Genomic DNA, 24,079 nt, shown 5'->3' with positions numbered 1-24,079 from the left:
TGTAATGGCCGCAATATTTCTAGGTATTCAATGATACGTCACTCGTAAAGTACACCTGAAATATCCTAATAGATCATTAGATTTTTTTAATTTCAATTGCATATTCCAGTTGCACGTCGCGTTGTGCTTGCGCCTAGAGTACTCTAAGATTCTATGGCGTTACGATTACTTATTCGATCTAGAATAGTTAAGAACATTTTTGCTGTGGCGCAGTGAAAATATAATCATTTATTACCTCCGTTGCACTGGCTTGACTGCTACAAGATGGTTGGATTTCAAGCTGCTTTGGCAGAAAAAGAGTTATCAACTCGAAAATATAGTAGGGTCTAGGGGTCACCGACCATTTACCAGGATAAACTGCAGGCAAAGTTGATATAACCAATTACCAGTCCTTGACTTGTTTATATTTCTTCCTAAGTGCGCACGCTCGCTGCATGTTGTAGTCTGAAAGTGTGACCAATCTCCTTCCCAGAGCCCCCAATTCGGTCATCGGTGACCGAACGCTCGACGCTCTCGACGAACCAGAAAATCTTGGTTCTAGTTTGATTGCGCGCATACGTTCAATTTCAATAAGGGTTTCTAAGCATCCGTAAAGAGAGTAACAGCTGTGAATTGTGCTGGCCCACCTCAAGTCCTAGAGGTTGTACTGGCCAAAAGGATCGCGGGCTCTGGGAACAAATTTGCGTTGCAGTAAGACTTGATTTATGTACGCAGTGAGGATGCGCAGAAAAAATAATCTCGGATATCTTTAATAGTGAACGATAAACAGCTAGGCATTCGTTAGAGGAAGGCGTTAGAGGAAAAACGAGTGGAGAATAAATACTTCATTCTTGTGGCTACTTTTATTGCCTGAAATAATAATGAATTAAAAATGTAACCATAAAATAAGAACAAGGCAAGCGGAGGTCTGTTGTAGAAAAGATCCGGCGTCACATGCCAGTGGAGTCTGTCTACATGCTAATTCAAAAGAAAAAGAACCACTCTGATTAATTAACCTACCATTGTTTGGTTCATTTAAAATCAAATTATGAGCCTTATTTTAAATTATTCATTTACTTTCTACAACTGTTCTATACTTAACTATGGTACAAAATTGACACATTTCTTAGCAAAAGTTATATAGGTAAGCAAACGTAGCCGTATGTGTACTAATTACAACATTACGAAACAAAGCAAAATACGTGTTTTTTAAAAACAAATACTATCTACATTATATCTGAACATAGATCATTGCTCGCCCTATTACAGCCTTATTCTCTCGTGGCTTAGTGCCACACCTCGTGTAATAAACATGAATCATCGCCAAGCGTTATTAACAACAGATTACAAGGTCAAACAGAGGTTGTCTGCTCATGCGCGTCATCAAGAAGCTCTTCCTCAGGCCCTACTCGCTCCTCACTAAGAGTAATGTTGACGTAAGAACGCGCCGATTCCGACAGCATCTCCGACAAGGTGCAGCAAATTTCAGAGAAAGTCGGTCTTTCTTTCGGATCCAACTGCCAGCAGGTCTTCATCAAGTCATAGAGCTCGTCGGAGCAGTGTGCTGGTTTAGACATACGATATCCACAGAGGAGTTTCGTAAGGAGGAGATTAACGGGGACACAGGGATACGGGGATCCCCCAATGGTGATAATCTCCCATAAGAGGACTCCAAATGACCACACATCCGAGCGGGTGGTGTAGATCTGATCTTGAATAGACTCTGGGGCCATCCACTTGATGGGAACCCGTCCCCCACCGCTCTTCACATATTGTCCATCCCCGTAAATATCTCTCGCCAACCCAAAATCCGCCACTTTAGCCTCGTATTCTTCCGTTAGAAGAATATTCCTAGCAGCAAGATCACGATGGACGAACTTCTTTTCAGCAATGTGGTGCATCCCACGAGCGCAGTCCAGCGCGATCTTGAGTAGATCACGTGAACTCAGCGTGGAGATGATGTTGACGTAGGTTTCATCATCTGGGCGGCTGGCCCGCAGATAGTCTAGTAAATTACCACCTGACACGTATTCGGTAATGATGTACAGCGGTCCTGGCGTGGTGCACGTGCCCATTAGGCTGACGACATGCGGATGTTGACCAATCTCTTTCATCATCTCCATCTCTTGAAGCAGATCCTTGTAATCGAAACGATCTGCATGCTCTTTGATCGTCTTCACGGCGACCTTGATTGGCCCATCATCTGCGATGGTCATAAAATTGTGATCAGTACTGACAGATGTAAGGAGATGTTATAAGGCTAGCTCCGTGAGCGCGCAAGATGAACTAAATCCTGCGTTGTGATTGGCTACCCCAGCGGGCAAGATGGCGCTATTTTGAGTGCTCGAGATCACCCGCTGCGCCCCGCAAGAAAATAGTGTTCTTTCTCCATATCATAAATTCTTTATTGACCAAGCCTGTTCGGTAAAGATGGCTGGATACTTGCCTCGTTTTTTTTTTTTGCGTGTTTATGGACCTTGACTCTGTATCGGTCCATAAATACGCAAAAAGAGACTTTTGCCAATGTCCAGCCATCTCCTCCTCACTCTTGGTCAATAACCCATTTATTTTCTTTTTAGAATTGTACTGACCTAATTACTGACCAGAGTTAACCAACCATTCCCCTTTCCTAAACCAAATGGTCCAATTCTATCCCTAAGCACGCTCCCTCCCGGGATATCAACCATACATCCACAACCATAGATGTACTTACCTGTCATTAGGGTACCCTCTAGTACCATACCAAATTGTCCCTCGCCTATTTTCTGGCCAGTCATGAGACGATCACGTGGAATCTCCCATTCATCAGTGTAATCAACAGCACAGCTCGTGAAAGATCCTGCGAAAAATTACCTCCTGTCAGTGATTTCATTGCCTTACTCGAGTATATACTGGTCTTACAAGCGGCTTAGCTCGAAAAAGTCAGATAACAGGCAGCTAGCTGATTCTTTGGCCATGCGCGCGCCATGAAGAAACGGTACGTAGGTCCGCAATGCGTACATATATGTGTACTTACTACTTGTCTGTATGGAGGATAATGTAACGAAAATGCCGATTGATAATTCGTTGTAAATGTATGGAATTGTCTTTATCCTCCTTTTTGGCTTTTACAGCTAATGTCGTAATACATTGTTGGCTCTTTGGATCCGGTCAAAATGATAGAACGTATCGATTCTCCTACATACAAGACGCAAGTTTGGAAACTATAACTTTTCACATTGAACACAAACAATAGCCTTTCATTACCGAGCTCCAACAGATCTCTGTTCCCTCTGGACTCAGCTCCTCCGCTGTGTGTGCGAGTCCTCATTTCAATCAAGTCCTCGAGCCCACGAACATATTGAGTATTGCTGTTCTTTTTCTGTTTCTTCTTTCTTCGCATTAAGCAGTATAGCACCGCAGCAATGATCACCAACAGGGCTAAGCTGACAACGAGAGCCACAGCAATAACAATGATATTTTGTGATTTACCGCCAGCTGTACTGTCTGCTGCAGATGGTGTAGAGACTGGGGAGGTCTCAAACGTTTTCTCGCTGCTGTATCTGCTTGTATTATAAATGGAAAAGGCACCTATACAAAAACAACGTAGTTATTTTCATCTTCACGGTCATGACATCATCAACAATAATTAAATAATTTAAACATTATTGTTTTCAACACTGTGAACGACATTATCAACAAAAAGTTAGCCGTCCCATCAATATTAAAACTATTTTGTAGTCTAGTACTTGCTTATGACCGCAGATATTCTAAACAAAAGATTGAACAGCTTTGAATTCATATCAAATCAGTGAAACTCGTCACACTGATAGAACTTTCCCATCTAATTTATCTTCAAAAACTTCCATATTTTGACTGAGCATGCAGTTACAGGCCACGTCCATACTACGCCAGAGAAATTTGAAAACGGAGGTTTCACTTTGAAAACGCATCAAATGCTTTCCGCCAACACTACGCTGGAGAAATTCAGTGAAAACTCTCATTTTGGGTTTGTGCTTAAGGAAAACTCAGGTAGGGAAATCGCCTCATTATCGTCACCTCGAAAAGCCCCGTTTTCGAAAAAACGCAATGCCGGCGTTTTTAAATTCCTCCGGTTTGAAGAGCGTTTTCAAAAAGCTCCGTTTTCGTGATGGGTTAGTGTGGACGGTGGGCCTAACCGTAGAAATAAAGCTGCATTTTCAAATTTCTCCGGCGTAGTGTGAACAGGGCCATAGAAACTCTGCTTAGAAACCTACCCACGCGAACTAAGTAAGTTGAATCAGGGATCAAGTCTTTCAAATATGTCTTTGTTTCGTCAGGCTGTAGTGCTTTTATCTCCCACTCCGTGCCATGAATCCCAAATCCTTTGTACTCCACTCTAAGCTCTCTTACTATGGACGTGTTAACAACATTCCACGTTACAGATACTTTCGTGGGATTAATCTCTGTTACGCTGACGTCTGTTGGCTTGTCTGGTACAGGATAACACGTGACACCGTCCCCCGTGAAGCCCGTGACACATGTGCAAGTATATGAGCCTTACATGGAGAAAAACAAAAAGGTAACAGTTAATATCGTTGTACTGTCCAAATTCGGGCATTTAGTACCGCATATAAGCATGAATGTGGTGTCGCTGTAAACGAGATAGGGTGATGAGAGAAAATAGCTCCCGGGTTTCCGAAGAATCAGTCAGTCGTTTAAGCCTCATGTATAACAACCCAATCTGTCTTGGATAATTTTTGAGCTCGTTTGTCGCGAGAGTGGTAGCTAAGCAACATGATATATCACGTAATCAAGCTTAGGTCCTGACTTCTAAGCGCGCGTAAAGCTTTCTCATTAGACAATACGAAGAAAAAAAACCCTTAAAATTCTTCTCACGAGAATTATTCAAACGCGGAGCTAAAATTTCTAAAATTTCGTTGTATTATGATCGTTGGCCATAAAAAAGAAGGATTAACTAGAAATCAGTTCAGCGTGAAAACCGCTAACTCCTTTTCCAAAGTGGTTGCTACCAGTACGCATTAAATAGATGCAATCTTCTTTGCGACAAAATCTTCTTTGGTTTCTACACCGAGAACTAAAAACCAAAACCAATTGTAGCTCTAAAAGCGACAACTATAATCATAAAATGTTTTATGTAAATGAACAAAAAACAAATAGAGCCGCACGCATATTGGTTCTATAGAGACTGGTGAGTTACAAACTCATTGTAAAGATTAAATGTTTGAATTTGACCCCAATCCAGAAATAAAACTAATGGCATTTACTTCTAGCCTCAGAAAATAATGTTTAAATGAAAAACTCTGCTTCATTGATTAAAAATCTTTCATTTATAAGTCGCAATATTGATGTTTGAACCACCGGTGGGTCAGATATTACATAAACGACTAAAACGTCAACGGAAATCTATTATAGTTGACAGTTTAATTGTGCTGGAATAACTGCGACAGTTTGGTATGTTGTGAAGTCAACATAGGGGATTAGTCAAATAAAAGAACCGTACTTGTAAAAACAAAGCCCCAGTGAACAAATTGCTTTCTGCACAGAACTTACGGAGAATAATTAAAACATTTGCTGGCTTAATTTCATATGATTCGAACGAAAAATTGGTCTCTCCTTTCTTCTAAAAAACAGTTCAAATTAAATTCAGCTTAATAATCGCGGTTTAATTTCAGCGCGTTTCGACTCCCCGAAAAAATATACACCAAAAGCCGCATTGCGAAATGTTTTCCGCAGAGTATTAAAAAAAACAGAATATATAATTCATTCTCCCTTTTCAACGAAGTTTTATGTAAGCAGTTTTCAGTTTGCGCAGAAGCAATAAACCTTCAGACGCCAAAAAAAAAAACTCTAAGCAAACACTGAAAGCGCAGAATTTATTTGATTTTAAAACTCTCGCTGATGGCAATACATTTTCGACTACAAAAAATATGTGGGCGAGATGCCGGTCACCTTCCTCCAGTTGAAGTTTAAACATATATAGATCGAGAGCACTATAGAATTACTTAACCATTTTGCGCAATACAGCTTTTTGAATCCACGCAAATGAAACAACAAATTTGTTCGTTTCTTGGCGAATTGCGCAAGTCTGCCTTGTTTCTTGGATGTCAGCACGTTTAAGCGAAAAAACATGACATGCTGATAAAGATTTTGCACCCTCAGGGAAGGAAATGTTTGCGCAGTTGAATAACTTTAACTAGTTATGTACCTACCTTGTGAAGAATATTACATTTCCCTTATCTGATCAGAAAAAAGACATGAAAAGGCAGCGAACAGTAGCCAATTTTCCGTTTATGTGAAATCATTGATTAGATATCGCCTTGTAGCAGATTCTTATGAATCAAGGGGATATTAAAATACATTGAACTGCAAGAAGGCCCCAGGGGGGAATTTCCTCTTAAAGAGCACTTTGATAAATCATTTAGGATAGATCCTAAGAGTTTTGGAACAAATACCTGTCAAAAAGGTAACAGAAATATGTAAGGTTTGATTTTCACGGAGGTATAGTGAAATAAAAAAACTAAGCAAGTTTCAAAAGCGATTACGCTGTGGTGACAATGATATTGGTAACTTTCACAAACCCATGTTAAAAATAAAATTTCATAGATAATGATCGTTGTCATTCCTTTGACTGCAACAATGTTTTCTGCATTCTATAAAATTGAAGAAAACCTCGGCCACAACTGACCTGTTCGCGATGAAATCTATCATTTTTAATGGAGCAACTGACGACAAATATACAGGTTCTTTAGACAAGTGGAAATATGACTGTCAGGCAGTCTTCTCAAGATTTGATTTCTGTAGAAATAGCAGCCTGTAGACTAGACAAGAGGTTAAGTAATGAGCACTTGACTCTCTTGATATACAACTTTTTTTATCATCGGGTGGAATAACTGACTATAAACTTGTCTATGCTTTGCTTGGGTACTGTGTGTCATAAGTTAAGACATGGAGTCATTACTGGGTCCGTCAGTCATTTATTACTTAGTTAGTCAGTCAGTCAGTCAATCAATCAATCAGTTGTTCAGTCTGTCATATAGCTGGAAAGTCCTTCCATCTGTCAGTCACTAAGTCAGGCAGTAAATCAGTCAGATGTAAGGTTGCTCTGTTAGTGAGCCAGCCCGCCTGACCATACCATCGGTCGGTCGGTCAGCAGTCAATCAGTTAGTCGAGATCAAGCCAGCCATCTAGCCAGACTGCAATCAGTTATACAGAGAGACAGCCGATGATTCAACCAGCTAATTAGCCAGCCAGTGTGATGTTCAGTCACTTTGTCATTTAGTCAGTCAGTTAGTCAATCACTCCGTCAGTCAGTCCGTCAACCAGTCAGTCAGTCAGTCAGTCATTTAGTCAGTCACTTAGTCAGGCCGTCCGTCAGTCATTTGGGCAGTGAGTCAGTCAATTGTTCAGTAAGTTTTATAGTCGGGCAGGTATTTATTCGGTCGGCCGGCCAGTCAGCCAGTGAGCCGGTCAGTGAGTCAGTCAGTCAGTCGGCAAGTTAGCCAGTCAAACAGCCAGTGAGTCTATCTAACCATCCGGCTAGCAAGTCAGTCAGAGATCACTCAGTCGTGATCCAGCCAGTCAGTCGTCCGTACGTCAGTCAGTTAGTTAGTCATTCAGCCAGTTAGTCAGACAGTCTATGATCCAGTCAGCCAGTCAGCGAGTCAGCCAGTCAGCGAGTCAGCCAGTCAGCCAGTCAGCCAGTCATCCAGTCATCCAGTCAGTCAGTCAGTCCGTCAGTCGGCAAGTTAGCCAGTCAAACAGTCAGTGATTCTACTTAGCCAGTTAGTCAGCCAGTCAGTCAGTCAGTCCGTCAGTCGGCAAGTTAGCCAGACAAACAGTCAGTGATTCTACTTAGCCAGTTAGTCAGACAGTCTATGATCCAGCCAGCTAGCCAGTCAGTCAGTCATTTGGTCAGTCAGTCAGTCAGTCAGTCAGTCAGTCTATTAGTCAGTTTATAGTCATTTTGTCAGGCAGTCATTCCGACAGTCAGTCAGTCACTTATTTACTCATTGATGCACTCGTCTAGAATTAAGTCTCCCCTACCTGGATTATTGTGGCACTTGGCATGTGCATGGCATGGTGTCTGTTCCGTGCATTCGTCAATATCCTTACACTTCAACTGGGGTATGGGCGAATTCTGTTCCTCGAACCCTTGATGACACTTACAATAGTGTGATCCCGGCGTGTTCACACAGTCTGCGTGTACTGAACACACTGCTTCTCCCGTTTTGCACTCGTCGATGTCATTGCAGTAAGTTCCATTTCTATCGAATCCTGCTTTACAAACACACCTCAAATGAGATCCGGATTTCTTTATTTCCCCGTCTTTGCTGCATTTTTCTGAAGTAATGCTAAAAGAACAGTTAGCAGCTCTTTGCCTTTGTTGACGAGTTGCGTTTCTCTCGCAGAAGCAGTTCCCGTCAAAACATCTGCAGTTGTTCACAGAGGTGTCCTTTGATTGGCAGGTTTCACTGCAAGATGACCCCACCCAGTTCTCAGAACAGGTACAGTTGGTCGGTACCCGGCTGCACGCTGCATCGTTAGCGCAGGCTGCACAAGAACAGGTGAATGACGACAAATTAGCTGCGGTCAAGTTATTTCCAGAAATGTCACTTGGAACTTGACAAACGGCGCCATTAAACGTCATTTCTGGTTTTCCTGATAGCCATCTTGGAAGCCAACTCAAGTGACAGTCGCAATTCAGGGGATTGTTATGAAGGTAAACTGCAGTAATCTTCGTGAGGTCATTAAAAGAGTTATTTTGAATCCAAGAAATGTTACAGTCTCTTAAATCAATCGTTGTAATGCTTTCCAGCCCAATGAAAGCGTCCGATTCTATAAAATTCATGGCGGAATTTTTACTGATATCAAGAAAATCTAAAAACCTAAGATGCCCAATGGCTTTGGGAATCCTATCCAGGCTATTGTCTTTGAGCATGAGTTTATTAACAAGCGGAGCACAGCTAAATGCATCTCCATCGATTGTTCGTATCTGATTGGAAGCAAGCTCTACTTTCCTCAAAGACATCAAGTTCCCAAGAGCACCGCTATCAATTGCGCGCAGATTATTGAAGCTTAATGAAAGATTTTTCAAGTAATCCAATCTGTCGAATGCTCCTTTTTCGAGGACGCTTATTCTGTTTCTTTGAAGGTCAAGTTCTTTAAGGGAAGGCACGGAATCAAACGTACCACGAGAAATTCTCTCGAGTTGATTATGATCCAGTTGAAGAAACTGCAAAGTGTTCAGTCCTCGTAAACTACCTGCGCTAAGATTCACAAGCTTGTTTTCTGAGAGGTCCAGTAAGTTGAGAAAGTGCTGTCGACGGAAGGATCCATTTTCTATTCTATTCAGGGCGTTTTTATCTAAATATAGACGGTGCAGGTATTGGTATTTTTCTAAGGATGTTGTTTTTAATTCGTAGATGTTGTGAGAACTGATCCTTAGAGTTCCAAGCTCTAACGGCAGTAACTTAGGGATGCTTTTCAACTTGACACCGCTTCGAAAATTGCAGAGCGCAGTGGCATACCATTTCCTTGTTCCATTAAGTGTTAGATATTCAGCGGCACATCTATAGCAGACTGCCGGGCAGTTGTACTGTGGCGGTTCTGGAGATTGACTTGCCGTAAGAGTCACTGAAAAAATAAGGAGACTTGAAAATGCCCTCAAGAGAGTGTAGAGGTTCTCCATTCTGGAAGCAGCAACACAAATCCAAAATGGTCACAAAAATCGGAAAAGCTTCATCCAAAACAACTTGATCGGCGTAGTGCGCGGTCGAACGAAGTGAGAAGAAATAACCTAAGCTCCCTTGATGTTAATCCGCTAAGCCTTTATAGGAAACACAAAACCTTTATACTGCTTAATTGAAAGCGATGAATGATTGACACGCGTCCACTTATTCTCAAAGTTGACAATTTGGTGGTCGCTTTCAAGCTAATTAAAACAGCGGATCTTTTTAATTCAATTTCGTCAACAAAGGTTTATTTTCAGCACATGTAGCTTTACTTTTGATTGTTGGTTGATTGTCCCAATGAAAAGCACGGCCCACCTAGCAAGTTCTCAATTTCGTGAGCATAAATTTGATTGTCATCAGCTTTAATCTGGACGTAAATTGACTAAACTCATGCGCAAACGAATGCTGCTTTAATCAGCTGCCGGTAGCACAGCGAGGTTTTTTCAAAATGTTAATTGCCCCGATCGTCACAAAGATCAAAGTTTGGTGAAAGTTTCTGCCCAACACAAACAGGGCACAAGATTAGTGATAACTGTAGATTCGATTTGCTATCGTGCAATTTACTTTGACAGCTTCAATTAATGGCCCTTTGGAGCTCGCGAAAAACGTAAATACAACGAAACAGGTGGAAAACCATTTCAGTACATACATTTGCACGTTTCAGTCGGACATCACGAAAATATTTAAATCTGTAAACAATCAAAAATGTTTTGTCTTTGTTTTCATAAAACTTAGCTTTAGGCCTCGCGCCATGTGAGTGAATCCCCAAAATATTCTTGAAAAGTACAAAAATAATACATTTTGTGTATTTTCTCAGATAGGGAGTGGTTTCTTACATTCAGTTAGGAGTCATCATTTCCGGTCGCTTTCGAGTCTTCGAGTAAATAATCACGCACTAACTAAATTGATTAGGTTGAAGAGTTAACGCTGACCTGACACTTGCTCGTTCGTGACGAAAAATTTCTCCACTTGCTCTCAATGAATAACCTAGCAAGTATATTACAAGGAAGAAACCGCGAGTTTGATTCCGTTTTGGCCCCTGCGTTCAGAATCAGATGAGAATAAAATGAGGAGAACAATTATGGATACTTTCGACATGCTAACTATTGCAATTGCAGTGTAATTTATTCAGTGCGCTGTTAGAGTATATCACAGATTAGTCTTTCCTCTGTCATTTTGCTAACCGTTTTATCACTGAGAATTTTTTTTACATAATTGAAACCAAAAATATTATTTCCTCGGATAAAAGAAAAAAGAAGATAAAGAAATGAATTTTTTGGCGCTTTATCCATATCTACGGAAGCCTTGAGGAAACTTCCATTTATTTGTCATGCATGATTTGAACATCCGGTTATGTCAGTGATTGAGCAAATATCTCTTACACTCTGTCTCCCAAGTAAGAGTCTCAACAGGCACCATCACCGTTTTCTTGACATAAATTTATTTCAGTTACTTCTCGGAGACTTTTAGACGTTTAAAATATTTTTTCAGACGAACTTAATGACCAATCGATGAGTGTGGAAAGCAAGGTATCGGCAAAACAACACGTTGTAGCAATAGAATTATCATTGAATAATACAAGGGAAATCATATCGATGAATTTCACACCATGTTGGCTGGAACTTCATGTCTTAGAAATAAAAAAAGAAAGAAAATGATATACATTTTTCATCCTTTTAAAAACTGTTTCTTATCAGTTCGTTCCATTTTTTTTTTACTGACCCTGCTTCCTGTTAATGAGAGGAAACATGCATTGTAAAGACGAAATAAACAACGCCATCTTAAGTTCCATCAATATTAAGTGACAAAGTCACTCGGGGTTATTTGGTTAAAAAGCGTCAAACTCTCGTCTTTCAGTTGAAAATCTTCTATACTTCATTTTCGAAAGACTGATATGCACAGATTGTTAAATTACAGTTTCCTTTAGCAATTATCTTCGTATTAGGAATAACAGCGTTTCAGCAGGCATTTCTTCTGTCCAGGTGGTCTGTCTCGAAGGGATGGCTTGGAAAAAATGAAACAAAAATATTTTTCTCTGTTTCTCGTCGTCCGATCGACACAATATTGTTTTGCGTTTTCTGAAACAAAATTCCGTTGTAAGGAGGGTGGTAATGTAGTCAAAAAATAACCGCTGCGACATTTCTTATAACGCAAATGAGGTCACGAGAGAGACTGGCATTATCTGGTTACCAAGGAAACGAGTTTCCAATATGGCGTACTAGTACTGTATGATCTTCTTGTTGTTCAGACCAAAAAAGACGGCAAAATAGACTTAAACCATGGTGTAAACACATCTGTTGTTAGAAGCTACGCATAAACCTATAGGCAGATAAGGCTTTTGCTCAATTAAGGAAAAGATGAAAGTAAAATGGAAAGATGCTGACCATTGCTATCACTGCATAATTTATTTAGAGTGCTGTTTAGAGTAGATCCCAAAATTGAAAAGTCTTTTCTCTGTCATTTTGTTAACCGTTTTATCACTAATATATTTTTCACATAATTGATACAGAAAATATTATTTCCACAGATAAAAGAAGATAAAGAAATAATTTTTTTGGCGCTTTATCCATATCTACGGAAGTCTTGAGGAAAGTGTCGAAAATGCCATTTATTTCAAGAGTATGATCTAAAATAGTTCTTTTTGAATATGAATAGCCTCCTTTATCTTGAGTTGAAAGCTGGTAGTGGCGTGATCTAAAATATGAAAGCAGTCTATTGAACACAATGAGCGACAACGTTCACAATTCTGAAGATGTTTGAAGATGTGAGAGGCCCTATCAACGGCTAAGTGCTCACGTACGCGTGTGGAAAAATGTCGGGAGGTTTCACCGACATAACAGGCATTACAGCCCGCACATGTAAACTTATAAAGGAGGCTATTCATATTCAAAAAGAACTACCTTCCCTCAATCAGCAATTACACCATGTAAATCTAAAATTATCCTTTTTACTTACACCTTTTCACGTTCTGTTGTTACTATTTGTCTTAATTAGCATTTTTGCCTACTTATTATTCAACTTGCTTTGTAATCATTCATTCAACTGAAGATGACAGAAGCTCTGTCGAAACATGTCTTGCAAACTTAAAAAATTGGTCGTTTTCCTTAAAATCTTTACATGTCTGCTGCTATCTAGACCTTTTGGAAATATTATTTTACCTTTTTAAAAGCAATTTCTTCCTAGATTGCTCGATCTGATTTTAGTATAACAGATCCTGCTTCCTGCACTGTCATTCTTGTGGCTAATTTTATTACCTGAAATAATAATGAATTAAAAATGTAACCATAAAATAAGAACAAGGCAAGCGGAGGTCTGTTGTAGAAAAGATCCGGCGTCACATGCCAGTGGAGTCTGTCGTTTTATTATCTCCTCAGGACTCCAGTTAGATATTTGTGCATGCTAATTCAAAAGAAAAAGAACCACTCTGATTAATTAACCTACCATTGTTTGGTTCATTTAAAATTAAATTATGAGCCTTATTTCAAATTATTTATTTACATTCTACAACTGTTCTATACTTAACTATGCTACAAAATTGACACACTTCTTAGCAAAAGTCGTATACGTAAGCAAACGCAGCCGTATATGTACTAATTACAACATTATGAAACAAAGCAAAATACATGTTTTTAAAAACAAATACTATCTACATTATATCTGAACACAGATCATTGCTTGCTTATTCTCTCGTGGCTTGGTGGCACACCTCGTGTAATAAACATGAATCATCGCCAAGCGTTATTAACAACAGATTGCAAGGTCAAACAGAGGTTGTCTGCTCATGCGCGTCATCAAGAAGCTCTTCCTCAGGCCCCACCCGCTCCTCACTAAGAGTAATGTTGACGTAAGAACGCGCCGATTCCGACAGCATCTCCGACAAGGTGCAGCAAATTTCAGAGAAAGTCGGTCTTTCTTTCGGATCCAACTGCCAGCAGGTCTTCATCAAGTCATAGAGCTCGTCGGAGCAGTGTGCTGGTCTAGACATACGATATCCACAGAGGAGTTTCGTAAGGAGGAGATTAACGGGAACACAGGGATACGGGGATCCCCCGATGGTTATAATCTCCCATAAGAGGACTCCAAATGACCACACATCCGAGTTGGTGGTGTAGATCTGATCTTGAATAGACTCTGGGGCCATCCACTTGATGGGAACCCGTCCCCCACCACTCTTCACATATTGTCCATCCCCATAAATATCTCTCGCCAACCCAAAATCCGCCACTTTAGCCTCGTATTCTTCCGTTAGAAGAATATTTCTAGCAGCAAGATCACGATGGACGAACTTCTTTTCAGCAATGTGGTGCATCCCACGAGCGCAGTCCAGCGCGATCTTGAGTAGATCACGTGAACTCAGCGTGGAGATGATGTTGACGTAGGTTTCATCATCTGGGCGGCTGGCCCGCAGATAGTCTAGTAAATTACCACCTGACACGTATTCGGTAATGATGTACAGCGGTCCTGGCGTGGTGCACGTGCCCATTAGGCTGACGACATGCGGATGTTGACCAATCTCTTTCATCATCTCCATCTCTTGAAGCAGATCCTTGTAATCGAAACGATCTGCATGCTCTTTGATCGTCTTCACGGCGACCTTGATTGGCCCATCATCTGCGATGGTCATAAAATTGTGATCAGTACTGACAGATGTAAGGAGATGTTATAAGGCTAGCTCCGTGAGCGCGCAAGATGAGCTAAATCCTGCGTTGTGATTGGCTACCCCAGCGGGCAAGATGGCGCTATTTTGAGTGCTCGAGATCACCCGCTGCGCCCCGCAAGAAAATAGTGTTCTTTCTCCATATCATAAATCCTTTATTGACCAAGCCTGTTCGGTAAAGATGGCTGGATACTTGCCTCGTTCTTTTTTTGCGTGTTTATGGACCTTGACTCTGTATCGGTCCATAAATACGCAAAAAGAGACTTTTGCCAATGTCCAGCCATCTCCTCCTCACTCTTGGTCAATAACCCATTTATTTTCTTTTTAGAATTGTACTGACCTAATTACTGACCAGAGTTAACCAACCATTCCCCTTTCCTAAACCAAATGGTCCAATTCTATCCCTAAGCACGCTCCCTCCCGGGATATCAACCATACATCCACAACCATAGATGTACTTACCTGTCATTAGGGTACCCTCTAGTACCATACCAAATTGTCCCTCGCCTATTTTCTGGCCAGTCATGAGACGATCACGTGGAATCTCCCATTCATCAGTGTAATCAACAGCACAGCTCGTGAAAGATCCTGCGAAAAATTACCTCCTGTCAGGGATTTCATTGTCTTACTCGAGTATATATACTGGTCTTACAAGCGGCTTAGCTCGAAAAAGTCAGATAACAGGCAGCTAGCTGATTCTTTGGCCATGCGCTCGCCATGAAGAAACAGTACATAGGTCCGCAATGCGTACATATATGTGTACTTACTACTTGTCTGTATGGAGGATAATGTAACGAAATTGCCGATTGATAATTCGTTGTAAATGTATGGAATTGTCTTCATCCTCCTTGTTGGTTTTAAGAGCTAATGTCGTAATACATTGTTGGCTCTTTGGATCCAGTAAAAATGATAGAACGTATCGATTCTCCTACATACAAGACGCAAGTTTGGAAACTATAACTTTTCACATTGAACACAAACAATAGCCTTTCATTACCGAGCTCCAACAGATCTCTGTTCCCTCTGGACTCAGCTCCTCCGCTGTGTGTGCGAGTCCTCATTTCAATCAAGTCCTCGAGCCCACGAACATATTGAGTATTGCTGTTCTTTTTCTGTTTCTTCTTTCTTCGCATTAAGCAGTATAGCACCGCAGCAATGATCACCAACAGGGCTAAGCTGACAACGAGAGCCACAGCAATAACAATGATATTTTGTGATTTACCGCCAGCTGTGCTGTCTGCTGCAGATGGTGTAGAGACTGGGGAGGTCTCAAACGTTTTCTCGCTGCTGTATCTGCTTGTATTATAAATGGAAAAGGCACCTATAAAAAAACAACGTAGTTATTTTCATCTTCACGGTCATGACATCATCAACAATAATTAAATAATTTAAACATTATTGTTTTCAGCACTGTGAACGACATTATCAACAAAAAGTTAGCCGTCCCATCAATATTAAAATTATTTTGTAGTCTAGTACTTGCTTATGACCGCAGATATTCTAAACAAAAGATTGAACAGCTTTGAATTCATATCAAATCAGTGAAACTCGCCACACTGATAGAACTTTCCCATCTAATTTATCTTCAAAAACTTCCATATTTTGACAGAGCATGCAGTTACAGGCCACGTCCATACTACACCAGAGAAATTTGAAAACGGAGGTTTCACTTTGAAAACGCATCAAATGCTTTCCGTCAACACTACGCTGGAGAAATTCAGTGAAAACTCTCATTTTGGGTTTGTGCTTAAGGAAAACTCGGGTAGGGAAATCGCATCATTGTCGTCACGTCGAAAAGCCCCGTTTTCGAAAAAACGCAATGCCGGCGTCTTTGAATTCGTCCGGTTTGAAGAGCGTTTTCAAAAAGTTCCGTTTTTGGTCAGGATTAGTGTGGACGGTGGGCCAAACCGTAGAAATAAAGCTGCGTTTTCAAATTTCTCCGGCGTAGTGTGAACAGGGCCATAGAAACTCTGCTTAGAAACCTACCCACGCGAACTAGGTAAGTTGAATTAGGGATCAAGTCTTTCAAATATGTCTTTGTTTCGTCAGGCTGTAGTGCTTTTATCTCCCACTCCGTGCCATGAATCCCAAATCCTTTGTACTCCACTCTAAGCTCTCTTACTATGGACGTGTTAACAACATTCCACGTTACAGAGACTTTCGTAGGATTAATCTCTGTTACGCTGACGTCTGTTGGCTTGTCTGGTACAGGATAACACGTGACACCGTCCCCCGTGAAGCCCGTGACACATGTGCAAGTATATGAGCCTTACATGGAGAAAAACAAAAAGGTAACAGTTAATGTCGTTGTACTGTCCAGATTCGGGCATTTAGTACCGCATATAAGCATGAATGTGGTGTCGCTGTAAATGAGATAGGGTGATGAGAGAAACAAGCTCCCGGGTTTCCGAAGAATCAGTCAGTCGTTTAAGCCTCATGTATAACAACCCAATCTGTCTTGGATAATTTTTGAGCTCGTTTGTCGCGAGAGTGGTAGCTAAGCAACATGATCCATCACATGATCAAGCTTAGGTCACGACTTCTAAGCGCGTGTAAAGCTTTCTCATTAGACAATACGAAGAAAAAAAACCCTTAAAATTCTTCTCACGAGAATTATTCAAACGCGGAGCTAAAATTTCTAAAATTTCGTTGTATTATGATCGTTGGCCATAAAAAAGAAGGATTAACTGGAAATCGCTTCAGCGTGAAAACCGCTAACTCTTTTTCCAAAGTGGTTGCTACCAGTACGCATTAAATGGATGCAATCTTCTTTGCGATAAAATCTTCTTTGGTTTCTACACCGAGAACTAAAAACCAAAACCAATTGTAGCTCTAAAAGCGACAACGATAATCATAAAATGTTTTATGTAAATGAACAAAAAACAAATAGAGCCGCACGCGTATTGGTTCTATAGAGACTGGTGAGTTACAAACTCATTGTAAAGATTAAATGTTTGAATTTGACCCCAATCCAGAAATAAAACTAATGGCATTTACTTCTAGCCTCAGAAAATAATGTTTAAATGAAAAACTCTGCTTCACTGATTAAAAATCTTTCATTTATATGTCGCAATATTGATGTTTGAATCACCGGTGGGTCAGATATTACATAAACGACTAAAACGTCAACGGAAATCTATTATAGTTGACAGTTTAATTGTGCTGGAATAACTGCGACAGTTTGGTATGTTGTGAAGTCAACATAGGGGATTAGTCAAATAAAAGAACCGTACTTGTAAAAACAAAGCCCCAGTGAACAAATTGCTTTCTGCACAGAACTTATGGAGAATAATTAAAACATTTGCTGGCTTAATTTCATATGATTCAAACGAAAAATTGGTCTCTCCTTTGTTCTAAAAAACAGTTCAAATTAAATTCAGCTTAATAATCGCGGTTTAATTTCAGCGCGTTTCGACTCCCCGAAAAAATATACACCAAAAGCCGCATTGCGAAATGTTTTCCGCAGAGTATTAAAAAAAACAGAATATATAATTCATTCTCCCTTTTCAACGAAGTTTTATGTAAGCAGTTTTCAGTTTGCGCAGAAGCAATAAACCTTCAGACGCCAAAAAAAAAAACTCTAAGCAAACACTGAAAGCGCAGAATTTATTTGATTTTAAAACTCTCGCTGATGGCAATACATTTTCGACTACAAAAAATATGTGGGCGAGATGCCGGTCACTTTCCTCCAGTTGAAGTTTAAACATATATAGATCGAGAGCACTATAGAATTACTTAACCATTTTGCGCAATACAGCTTTTTGAATCCACGCAAATGAAACAACAAATTTGTTCGTTTCTTGGCGAATTGCGCAAGTCTGCTTTGTTTCCTGGATGTCAGCACGTTTAAGCGAAAAAACATGACATGCTGATAAAGATTTTGCACCCTCAGGGAAGGAAATGTTTGCGCAGTTGAATAACTTTAACTAGTTATGTACCTACCTTGTGAAGAATATTACATTTCCCTTATCTGATCAGAAAAAAGACATAAAAAGGCAGCGAACAGTAGCCAATTTTCCGTTTATGTGAAATCATTGATTAGATATCGCCTTGTAGCGGATTCTTATGAATCAAGGGGATGCTAAAATACATTGAACTGCAAGAAGACCCCCAGGGGGAATTTCCTCTTAAAGAGCACTTTGATAAATCATTTAGGATAGATCCCAAGAGTTTTGGAACAACCTGTCAAAAAGGTAACAGAAATATATTAGGTTTGATTTTCATGAGGTAAAATAAAAAAAAAACTAAGCAAGTTTCAAAAGCGATTACGCTGTGGTGACAATGATATTGGTAACTTTCACAAACCCATGTTAAAAATAAAATTTCATAGATAATGATCGTTATCATTCCTTTGACTGCAACAATGTTTTCTGCATTTTATAAAATTGAAGAAAACTTCGGTCACAGTTGACCTGTTCGCGATGAAATCTATCATTTTTAATGGCGCAACTGACGACAAATATACAATTCTTTAGACGGGTGGGAATATGATGTCAGGCAGTCTTCTCAAGATTTGATTTCTGTAGAAATAGCAGCCTGTAGACTAGACAAGAGGTTAAATAATTATCATTTGACTCTCTTGATATACAATTGTTTTTGTCATCGGGTGGAATAACTGACTATAAACTTGTTTATGCTTTGCCTGGGTACAGTGTGTGATAAGTTAAGACATGGAGTCATTACTGGGTCCGTCAGTCAGTTATTACTCAGTCAGTCAGTCAGTCAGTCAGTCAGTCAATCAATCAGTTGTTCTGTCTGTCATATAGCTGGAAAGTCCTTCCAGCTGTCAGTCACTTAGTCAGGCAGTAAATCAGTCAGACATAAGGTTGCTCTGTTAGTGAGCCAGCCCGCCAGACCATACCATCGGCCGGTTGGTCAGCAGTCAATCAGTTAGTCGAGATCAAGCCAGCCATCTAGCCAGACTGCAATCAGTCAGACAGAGAGACAGCCGATGATTCAACCAGCTACTTAGCCAGCCAGTTTGCTGGTCAGTCACTTTGTCATTTAGTCAGTCAGTTAGTCAATCAGTTCGTCAGTCAGTCCGTCAGCCAGACAGTCCGTCAGCCAGTCAGTCAGTCAGTCATTGAGTCAGTCACTTAGTCAGACCGTCCGTCAGTCATTTGGGCAGTGAGTCAGTCAATTGTTCATTAAGTTTTTTAGTCGGGCAGGTATTTATTCGGTCGGCCGGCCGGTCAGCCAGTGAGCCAGTCAGTGAGTCAGTGAGTCAGTAAGTCAGTAAGTCAGTCAGTCAGTCAGTCAGTCAGTCGGCAAGTTAGCCAGTCAAACAGTCCGTTAGTCTATCTAACCATCCGGCTAGCCAGTCAGTCAGAGATCAGTCAGTCGTGATCCAACCAGTCAGTCGTCCGTCCGTCCGTCAGTCAGTTAGTCATTCACCCAGTTATTCAGACAGTCTATGATCCAGTCAGCCAGTCAGCCAGTCAGTCAGTCAGTCAGTCAGTCCGTCCGTCAGTGGGCAAGTTAGCCAGTCAAACAGTCAGTGATTCTACTTAGCCAGTTAGTCAGCCAGTCAGTCAGTCAGTCAGTCAGTCAGTCAGTCAGTCAGTCAGTCCGTCCGTCGGCAAGTTAGCCAGACAAACAGTTAGTGATTCTATTTAGCCAGTTAGTCAGACAGTCTATGATCCAGCCAGCTAGCCAGTCAGTCAGTCATTTGGTCAGTCAGTCAGTCTGTTAGTCAGTTTATAGTCATTTTGTCAGGCAGTCATTCCGACAGTCAGTCAGTCACTTATTTACTCATTGATGCACTCGTCTAGAATTAAGTCTCCCCTACCTGGATTATTGTGGCACTTGGCATGTACATGGCATGGTGTCTGTTCCGTGCATTCGTCAATATCTTTACACTTCAACTGGGGTATGGGCGAATTCTGTTCCTCGAACCCTTGATGACACTTACAATAGTGTGATCCCGGCGTGTTCACACAGTCTGCGTGTACTGAACACACTGCTTCTCCCGTTTTGCACTCGTCGATGTCATTGCAGTAAGTTCCATTTCCATCGAATCCTGCTTTACAAACACACCTCAAATGAGATCCGGATTTCTTTATTTCCCCGTCTTTGCTGCATTTTTCTGAAGTAATGCTAAAAGAACAGTTAGCAGCTCTTTGCCTTTGTTGACGAGTTGCGTTTCTCTCGCAGAAGCAGTTCCCGTCAAAACGTCTGCAGTTGTTCACAGAGGTGTCCTTTGATTGGCAGGTTTCACTGCAAGATGACCCCACCCAGTTCTCAGAACAGGTACAGTTGGTCGGTACCAGGCTGCACGCTGCATCGTTAGCGCAGGCTGCACAAGAACAGATGAATGACGACAAATTAGCTGCGGTCAAGTTATTTCCAGAAATGTCACTTGGAACTTGACAAACGGCGCCATTAAACGTCATTTCTGGTTTTCCTGATAGCCATCTTGGAAGCCAACTCAAGTGACAGTCGCAATTCAGGGGATTGTTATGAAGGTAAACTGCAGTAATCTTCGTGAGGTCATTAAAAGAGTTATTTTGAATCCAAGAAATGTTACAGTCTCTTAAATCAACTGTTGTAATGCTATTCAGCCCAATGAAAGCGTCCGATTCTATAAAATTCATGGCGGAATTTTTACTGATATCAAGAAAATCTAAAAACCTAAGATGCCTAATGGCTTTGGGAATCCTATCCAGGCTATTGTCTTTGAGCATGAGTTTATTAACAAGCGGAGCACAGCTAAATGCATCTCCATCGATTGTTCGTATCTGATTGGAAGCAAGCTCTACTTTCCTCAAAGACATCAAGTTCCCAAGAGCACCGCTATCAATTGCGCGCAGATTATTATAGCTTAATGAAAGATTTTTCAAGTAATCCAATCTGTCGAATGCTCCTTTCTCGAGAACGCTTATTCTGTTTCCTTGAAGGTCAAGTTCTTTAAGGGAAGGCACGGAATCAAACGTACCACGAGAAATTCTCTCGAGTTGATTATGATCCAGTTGAAGAAACTGCAAAGTGTTCAGTCCTCGAAAACTGCCTGCGCTAAGGTTCACAAGCTTGTTTTCTGAGAGGTCCAGTAAGTTGAGAAAGTGCTGTCGACGGAAGGATCCATTTTCTATTCTATTCAGGGCGTTTTTATCTAAATATAGACGGTACAGGTATTGGTATTTTTCTAAGGATGTTGTTTTTAATTCGTGGATGTTATGAGAACTGATCCTTAGAGTTCCAAGCTCTAACGGCAGTAACTTAGGGATGCTTTTCAACTTGACACCGCTTCGAAAATTGCAGAGCGCAGTGGCATACCATTTCCTTGTTCCATTAAGTGTTAGATGTTCAGCGACACATCTATAGCAGACTGCCGGGCAGTTGTACTGTGGAGGTTCTGGAGCTTGACTTGCCGTAAGAGTCACTGAAAAAACAAGGAGGCTTGAAAATGCCCTCAAGAGAGTGTAGAGGTTCTCCATTCTGGAAGCAGCAACACAAATCCAAAATGGTCACAAAAATCGGAAAAGCTTCATCCAAAACAACTTGATCGGCGCAGTGCGCGGTCGAACGAAGTGAGAAGAAATAACCTAAGCTCCCTTGATGTTAATCCGCTAAGCCTTTGTAGGAAACACAAAACCTTTATACTGCTTAATTGAAAGCGATGAATGATTGACACGCGTCCACTTATTCTCAAAGTTGACAATTTGGTGGTCGCTTTCAAGCATATAATTAAAACAGCGGATCTTTTTAATTCAATTTCGTCAAGAAAGGTTTATTTTCAGCACATGTAGCTTTACTTTTGATTGTTGGTTGATTGTCCCAATGAAAAGCACGGCCCACCTAGCAAGTTCTCAATTTCGTGAGCATAAATTTGATTGTCATCAGCTTTAATCTGGACGTAAATTGACTAAACTCATGCGCAAACGAATGCTTCTTTAATCAGCTGCCGGTAGCACAGCGAGGTTTTTTCAAAATGTTAATTGCCCCGATCGTCACAAAGATCAAAGTTTGGTGAAAGTTTCTGCCCAACACAAACAGGGCACAAGATTAGTGATAAATGAAGATTCGATTTGCTATCGTGCCATTTACTTTGACAGCTTCAATTAATGGCCCTTTGGCGTTCGCAAAAGACGTAAATAAAACAAAACAGGTGCAAAGCTATTTCAGCGCATACATTTGCACGTTTCAGTCGGACATCACGAAAAAATTTTAAATCTGTAAACAATCAAAAATGTTTTGTCTTTGTTTTCATAAAATTTAGCTTTAGGCCTCGCGCCGCATGAATGCACCCCAAAATATTCTTGAAAAGTACAAAAGTAATACATTTTGTATATTTTTTCAGATAGGGAGTGGTTTCTTACATTCTGTCAGGAGTCAACATATCCGGTCGATTTCGAGTCTTCGAGTAAATAATCACGCACTAACTAATATAAATTGATTAAGTTGAAGAGTTAACGCTGACCTGTAAAAGCTTTTAAACCACTTGCTCGTTCGTGACGAAAAATTTCTCCACTTGCTCTCAATGAATAACCTAGCAAGTATATTACAAGGAAGAAACCGCGAGTTTGATTTCGTTTTCGCCCCTGCGTTCAGAATCAGATGAGAATAAAATGGGGAGAACAATTATGGATACTTTCGACATGCTAACTATTGCAATTGCGGTGTAATTTATTCAGTGCACTGTTAGGGTATATCACAGAACAGATTAGTCTTTCCTCTGTCATTTTGCTAACCGTTTTATCACTGAGAATTTTTTTTACATAATTGAAACCAAAAATATTATTTCCTCGGATAAAAGAAAAAAGAAGATAAAGAAATGAATTTTTTGGCGCTTTATCCATATCTACGGAAGCCTTGAGGAAACTTCCATTTATTTGTCATGCATGATTTGAACATCCGGTTATGTCAGTGATTGAGCAAATATCTCTTACACTCTGTCTCCCAAGTAAGAGTCTCAACAGGCACCATCACCGTTTTCTTGACATAAATTTATTTCAGTTACTTCTCGGAGACTTTTAGACGTTTAAAATATTTTTTCAGACGAACTTAATGACCAATCGATGAGTGTGGAAAGCAAGGTATCGGCAAAACAACACGTTGTAGCAATAGAATTATCATTGAATAATACAAGGGAAATCATATCGATGAATTTCACACCATGTTGGCTGGAACTTCATGTCTTAGAAATAAAAAAAGAAAGAAAATGATATACATTTTTCATCCTTTTAAAAACTGTTTCTTATCAGTTCGTTCCATTTTTTTTAACTGACCCTGCTTCCTGTTAATGAGAGGAAACATGCATTGTAAAGACGAAATAAACAACGCCATCTTAAGTTCCATCAATATTAAGTGACAAAGTCACTCGGGGTTATTTGGTTAAAAAGCGTCAAACTCTCGTCTTTCATGCATTGAAAATCTTCTATACTTCATTTTCGAAAGACTGATATGCACAGATTGTTAAATTACAGTTTCCTTTAGCAATTATCTTCGTATTAGGAATAACAGCGTTTTAGCAAGCATTTCTTCTGTCCCGGTGGTCTGTCTCGAAGGGATGGCTTGGAAAAAATGAAACAAAAATATTTTTCTCTGTTTCTCGTCGTCCGATCGACCCAATATTGTTTTGCGTTTTCTGAAACAAAATTCCGTTGTAAGGAGGGTGGTAATGTAGTCAAAAAATAACCGCTGCGACATTTCTTATAACGCAAATGAGGTCACGAGAGAGACTGGCATTATCTGGTTATCAAGGAAACGAGTTTCCAATATGGCGTACTAGTAC

The 24,079-nt window shown here is 40.4% G+C and overlaps 1 protein-coding gene across 1 annotated transcript; it reads right to left on the bottom strand.

Moving 5' to 3' along the window:
- Positions 1–47: 47 nt before the first annotated feature.
- On the bottom strand, positions 48–21,894 carry LOC145498511 (uncharacterized). The gene is made up of 10 exons (XM_081478434.1): positions 20,138–21,894; positions 16,336–16,617; positions 15,347–15,670; positions 14,812–14,937; positions 13,455–14,303; positions 8,005–9,594; positions 4,215–4,496; positions 3,226–3,549; positions 2,693–2,818; positions 48–2,182 (listed from the first exon to the last, which is right to left on the bottom strand). The coding sequence occupies exons 1-10, from the start codon at positions 21,780–21,782 to the stop codon at positions 1,332–1,334; spliced, it is 6,399 nt and encodes a 2,132-aa protein (XP_081334560.1). The 5' UTR covers positions 21,783–21,894; the 3' UTR covers positions 48–1,331.
- Positions 21,895–24,079: the final 2,185 nt, after the last annotated feature.

This window comes from Orbicella franksi, chromosome 9 (assembly GCF_964199315.1).
Source record: "Orbicella franksi chromosome 9, jaOrbFran1.1, whole genome shotgun sequence".
NCBI lineage: Eukaryota > Metazoa > Cnidaria > Anthozoa > Scleractinia > Merulinidae > Orbicella > Orbicella franksi.
The sequence above is the reverse complement of the archived record's forward strand: the minus strand, read 5'-3'. Positions and strand labels throughout refer to the sequence as shown.